This window comes from Carlito syrichta, unplaced genomic scaffold, assembly GCF_000164805.1.
Source record: "Carlito syrichta isolate Samal-C Ts95f unplaced genomic scaffold, Tarsius_syrichta-2.0.1 Scaffold130390, whole genome shotgun sequence".
Taxonomy (NCBI): domain Eukaryota; kingdom Metazoa; phylum Chordata; class Mammalia; order Primates; family Tarsiidae; genus Carlito; species Carlito syrichta.
In genome coordinates this window covers 288,126-294,125 of record NW_007074486.1, presented here as the reverse complement: position 1 = coordinate 294,125, position 6,000 = coordinate 288,126, and the positions used below count along the sequence as shown (strand labels likewise).

General features: G+C 49.9%; 1 protein-coding gene across 1 annotated transcript in view; it reads left to right on the top strand.

Moving 5' to 3' along the window:
• The first annotated feature begins 2,388 nt into the window (after window positions 1–2,388).
• TMEM181 (transmembrane protein 181) overlaps window positions 2,389–6,000 on the top strand; it is a 43,415-nt gene continuing 39,803 nt past the window's right edge. The window contains exons 1-2 of the mRNA XM_021708001.1: window positions 2,389–2,504; window positions 5,387–5,442. Of these exons, the coding sequence (XP_021563676.1) occupies window positions 2,411–2,504; window positions 5,387–5,442 (150 nt within the window). The 5' untranslated portion in view covers window positions 2,389–2,410. The remainder of the gene's footprint in view (window positions 2,505–5,386; window positions 5,443–6,000) is intronic.

Here is a 6,000-nt window from a genome sequence, read left to right as displayed (position 1 = left end):
TCACTCCTCACACCCACTCCCCTAACATGAGTACCTCATGTAACGTGGCACATTCATCAACATGAGGGTGTTAGCCTCAATGCAGTACTGTTAACTAAACAACAGACCTCTGCACGTCCCCACCATCTAGTACATTTAGAAAATGCCTGAAGTAGCTGCCTAGAAAGCTTCCCTTCTGCAGAGTGTTAAATAAAATGTATTGCACATGCCATGCCCAAAAAACAAGTAATAGACTTGTGGACCCTGGGGTAACCACGGAGGGACGGAGGAGGTGCTTGTTCCCTGCCAGCCTTTGCTCCCTGAGGGGAGGGGGCCTCCCAGAGGGCATCAGTGGTAGTTGGAGCCCGTAGGGTGGTTATGCCCAGAGCCTCCTCCCAGAATGCAAGCCCTGCCAGAGGGCCCAGCTATGGCATGGTGGGCATGTCTGCTGTCTCCAGACTTCAGTGTTTCCATCTGTAGATCAAAGGGGCTAGATTTCTTCCCTGAGATCATTTCTAGCTCCCAGACCTCTTATAATCAATCAGGCTCTAAGTCTCTAGACCTCAGTTTCCCCATCTGTAAATTGAAGGGATTGGGTGTCTTCCTTGAGGACATTTCTAGCTCCCAGGCCTCTTCTAACCATTGAGGTCCCAGATCTGAGTTGAACCAGGCCACTTATTTCCCACACCTGCAGTATTTATTGTGGGCCAGCTTAGACCTGAATCTCAAGGGATGCCACAACCACAGAGGCCCCTTGTTCATTTCTTCCCTGGTGCTGTCATTCAGTGAACCCAGAGACACTGCTCTGTGTCCACTGCCCAGGTGGCCGTACAGAGAGCAGACTTGACATCAGCAGCGCCACGTCCCCAACAGGAGTGACTCACAGGCCTCACCTTGATCCTGGGGCCGTCCTGCTGACTTCCTGCTCCGGGGCGGGAGTGCCTAGTGCGTGAGGGAGGGGTGTGTGTGCACATACCTGTGTGAGCTTTGAACCACAAAGTAAATACTCTTTCCCTTAGGTTGGGTCCATTTCTTTCTTTCTTTTTTTTTTTTTTTGAGTCAGAGTCTCACTCTGTCACCCAGGCTGGAGTGCAGTGGCACACTTGCAGCCACCCCACTGTCGACCTGGTGGGCTCAGACGATCTTTCCACCTCAGTCTTCCAAGTAGCCGGAACTATAGGCGTGCGTTGCCACGCCTGGCTAATTTATATATATATATACATATACATATATATGTGTGTATATATATATATATATATATAGTAGAGACGAGGTCTCACCAAGTTGCCCAGGCTGGTCTCAAACCCCCGGACTCAGGCAATCCTCTTGTCTCAGCCCTCCAAAGTGCTAGGATTATAGGCTTGAGCCACCGCACCCGGCCAGGTCCGGGCTCATTTATTCCTCCCAGGGTGGGTATGTTGCTGCCTGTCTGTGGAGTGTGAAGTGGTCAGACTCCCAAGACTAGGACATGAGAGGACTGCAGAGAATACAGAAGACAAAGCAAAACTGGCCCTCACCCCCACTCATTCCTTTGGTTTGTGGGTCTTCTCTTTAGGGTGCAGGGTCGGGGTTGGCCAACTGCCACCAAATCATGACATGACACCCTTGCTGCTTGGAGAGGCAGGGCTGAGTGCTTGTGACAGAGACCGCGTGGCCCAAAGCCTGGCACGTTTATTGTCTGGGCCTTTATAGATTTTTCTTTTATTTTATTTTCTTTTGTTTGCTGGGCCCCAGTACAGGAAATTCTGGAAGAAGTGATCCCTGCTGTGCCGGCGATTGATTTCTTCTGACAGGAGGGGAATCTGGCAGGACTAGTAGGCCTGCTTGCTGCAAAAGACAGTGCACAGGGGGCAGACCCCACTGGGGAGGGTGGGCTTGCGTCTCTTCACCAAGATGGGGGCCACGAGGGAGGGTCTGAAGCCTGGATGAGCAAAATAGGATTGTGGGCTAGTGGGAACACCAGATGGAAGACTGTGGTGCTGGTAGCACCTGGGTTTCCAGTCTGGCTTGGTGAGCTGTGTGTTTGAGTTCTTGAGTTAGGGTCTATGGAGATGGCACTGAATGTGGGGGCTGTAGAGGCTGTCACCTCTGTGGCATGGTGAAATGTGCCTTGATGGGCATCTCCTGCCACGAGGGGTGGGCTTGGCCTGCCACTTGCAAAGTGGGGTGACGGGGGTCGTGTCTATGGAGCATTTGACCAGAACATACAGGAATGAGCCGCTCTCTGAATTGGTCACCGAGGTTGCTGAGGCTCTTTTGTCAGGGTAGGTCACTTGCTGAGACTACGTCCACTTCTGACGTGAGGGACTGGAGTGGGAGGTGGGGCGCTGCTAGTTTGGGGAGAGGTGTCCTTGCACGGCTATCTTCCTGAGGACCTCAAGCCCTCCCCCACCTGCCTCACTGACTGGCTTCCTCCCCCAGGCTGGCGCCCATGCGACTCTACACGCTCTCCAAGCGCCACTTTGTCCTCGTGTTTGTCGTCTTCTTCATCTGTTTTGGCCTGACTGTCTTCGTCGGGATCAGAGGTAAGCTTCAGTTCTCACTCCCTGATCCTTTTGCCATCCACGGTCACCTTGGTGTGTTGCTGTCAGCCAACCCAGCTGTACCCACTGACCCTACCAGCACGGGCCCCATGTGGAGAGAGGGGTGCTGCTTCCCCCGAACCCACGAGGCTAACGGAGATCCCAGCCCTGTGCTTCTAATTACTTCTCTCTCTCTCCAGAAGAGGGGCTGCGAGCATCCCTGAGTGACCCTGGCCATGCCCTGCACAGCTGCCAGGGGCAACCTCACCCATGTGCCTGTCATTGGTCAAGCAAATGTTTCTAGGGTCAGCTGTGCACCAGACCCACCTGGATGCTGGGGGATCCAGACCCTGCTGCCTGGTGGAGGAGCCGGTACCTGGGAAAGTAATGATGAAGTGAATGGAGTAGGGATGGGGGTAGCACGGGGCAGGTGGCCGCTGGGAGTGAGGAGGAAGCCTTGGTGACCTCCCGATCTCTGGGCAAGGCCATGAGACAGCACAGGGCAGCAGCATGGCTGTCCCAGGTGAAAGCCCACACATCCTGCACTCTGGTGTTTAGGCACCAGGCGCCCTGCTGTGGCCCAGCATGTTGGAAGGAAGAGCTCACCATAATGATTCTGGCTTACAAAATGCCTTTGAAATCTTCTGGGCCAATCCCCTTTCCCATAGATGGAGAACCAGAGAAGCCAAGTTGTTTTCACAAGGTTTCCAGAAACCCGGGTCTCTGCAGTCTTGTGCAAAGGCATCAGCCAGGATCCTGACTTGGGGGGATAGGGTCAATCCCTTCATTTCTTTCTTTTCCTTTTAAGTAGAACATAGATTTCAGTGAGGGTGGTTTCTGGTAGGTATTACTTAACGGATGCATTTAATACTAAAGTGTGAACAACAAACAATTAAGCTTAACCTGCCCAGAGGCAATTGTTCCTCAAAGACTGGTTTCCCACACTCAGCATAGTAGCAGGTGCCCATGCCCCCCCTAGCCCTGCAGCAGGCAGCAGAGCTTATGGAAACCAAGGTCTGGGCAGAAAGGATCCTGTCTTCCAAATATCGGGGATCTGTACTCTGATGGTTGGTACTGCCTCTGACCACAGAGGTACAATGATGTTGGTGGCCATTGTCCTTGCATTTCCCTCCATTATTGTAAGCCCCTCCCCCTCTGGCTGAAATGACATCCAGGGGATTTAAAGGGCTGGCACATTCCCCCCCTCCCCCACCCTTCATTTTTCTCTTGGTCCTTTTTTGGGAGCCAGACATTGAAGACTAGGGCATTCAAAAGCAACTGCATATGCAGGGGAAATCGGAAAGGTACCACACCAGCCCAGAGGAAAACATAGACTCAGAAAAGCCTCAGAAGACCTGAGAAGCCTTCCGACTGGCCCTCAGCACAGAGCCAGTGTACAACAACAATAAAATACAAAAGCAAAAACAGTGAAACCTAAGAAGGGGGAGTCTGATTTCCAGAGGCACCACATTGTTAGATTTAAGTGTCCAGTTTTCATCAGAGTGTCACAAGGCATACAAAGGAAGAGTCAAGTATGGCACATTGAAAGGAAAAGCAATAAACCAACAGAAACTTACCCTGTGTAAGTCCATATGGAGGATCTGCTAGACAGAGACTTTTTGTTTTTTTTTTTGAGTTGGAGTCTCACTCGATCACCCAGACTGGAGTGCAGTGGCCGCTCCCGGCCACCGCAGCCTCGCCTGCTGGGGTGCGGCGATCCTTCTCCCTCAGCCTTCCGAGTAGACAGAATTACAGGCATGCACTACCACACCCGGCTGATTTTTTGATTTATTGTAGAGATGTGGTCTTGCTGCCCAGGCGGGTCTCGAACCCGCGGGCTCAGGCAATCCACTCACCTCAGCCTCCCAAAGGTGCGGGATTACAGGCTGAGCCACCGAGCCCGATGACTTTTTTTTTTTTAATTGGAGTCTCACTCAGTCACCCAGGCTGGAGTGCAGTGGCATGCTCATGGCCACTGCAGCCTCGACCTGCTGGGCTCAGGTCATTCTTCTGCCTCAGCCTTCCAAGTCGTTTGGAACCACAGGCATGTGCCACTATGCCTGGCTAATTTTGTTATTGTTTATTGTAAAGACCAGGTCTTGTCAAGTTACCCAGGCTTATCTCAAACTCCTGGGCTTAGACAATCCTCTCCCCTCTGCCTCCCAAAGTGCTGGGATTACAGGTGTAATTTATATGTAATCCCATGCCTGGCCCTTGACAAGATATTTGTATACCCGTGTTTGTAGCAGCATTATTCACAATAACTAAAACTGTTGAATCAACCAAAGTGTTCATTGACAGATAAATAGACAGGTGAATGAAATGTGGTATGTACATGCAATGGAATATTATTTAGCCTTAAAAAGTAAGAAAATTCAGACACAAGCTACAACATGGATGAATTTTGAGGCTATTATACTAAGTGAAATTGGCCCCACCTTAATAAATGCCTTATAGCCCCACATTAATAAGTACTTTTGGAAGACTGGATTAATTAGATGAGTAAACAAGTGTGTCTTAGTTGAAGAAATCTTCATACTTTACTAAAACTTCTAGACAGTCTGCATAATTACTGTTTTATTTGGTCTGTGCATCTAAGAGCTCTCACTGAGCATATGGGAGAGGGTTTCCTTTGGAAATCCTATGTGTTATGTGTCGGTCACATTGGTGACCTGTGTTGGGAAGTCATGACACACAAATGGAAGTTCTGTGTCTATTTGTGTGTTTATATGATTTCTTTACGTATATAAAATCTCAAAAAAAAAGACCAGGTAAATCAGGCCACCTCCACATAATATATGAGTCTTTCTTTGCCTTTGAAAAAAAATTAATTATCAATATAGACGTAACCTGCTTTTTTCCTTCTCTTCTCTGTTACACGTTAGGACCCAAAGTGATCCAGACTTCTGCAGCTAATTTTTCACTAAATAATAGCAAAAAGGTAAGACTGGATCTAAGTGGCAGCTGGGGGTGAGGGGACATTATAAACTTCTGAGTCACTGAGAAATGCTCCTGCTTAGAGGTTCTGTAAGATAGATAGATTGAGCTGGGCTCAGTGGCTCAGCCTGTAATCCCAACACTTTGGGAGGCTGAGGTGAGTGGATTACCTGAGCCCACGGGTTAGAGACCAGCCCAGGCAACTTGGCGAGAACTCATCTCTATAATAAATAGAAAATCAGCCGGACGTGATAGTGCACGCCTGTAGTTCCAGCTACTTGGAAGACTGAGACAGAAGGATCACCAGAGCCCAGCAGGTTGATGCTGGGGTGGCCGTGAACTTGCCAGTGCACTCTAGCATGGGCGACGTATGTTCTGCAGCATGCTTCTCGGGCAATACATATTTCTTTTTTTCTTTTCTCTGTTAGGTCTCACTATGTGGCCCAGGCTGGTCATGAACTCCTGGCCTCAAGTGATCCTCCTCTCTTGGCCTCTCAAAGTGTTTGAATTACAGGCGTCAGTCACCACACTTAGCCTCAGGCAATGCACAGTTCTTATTCTG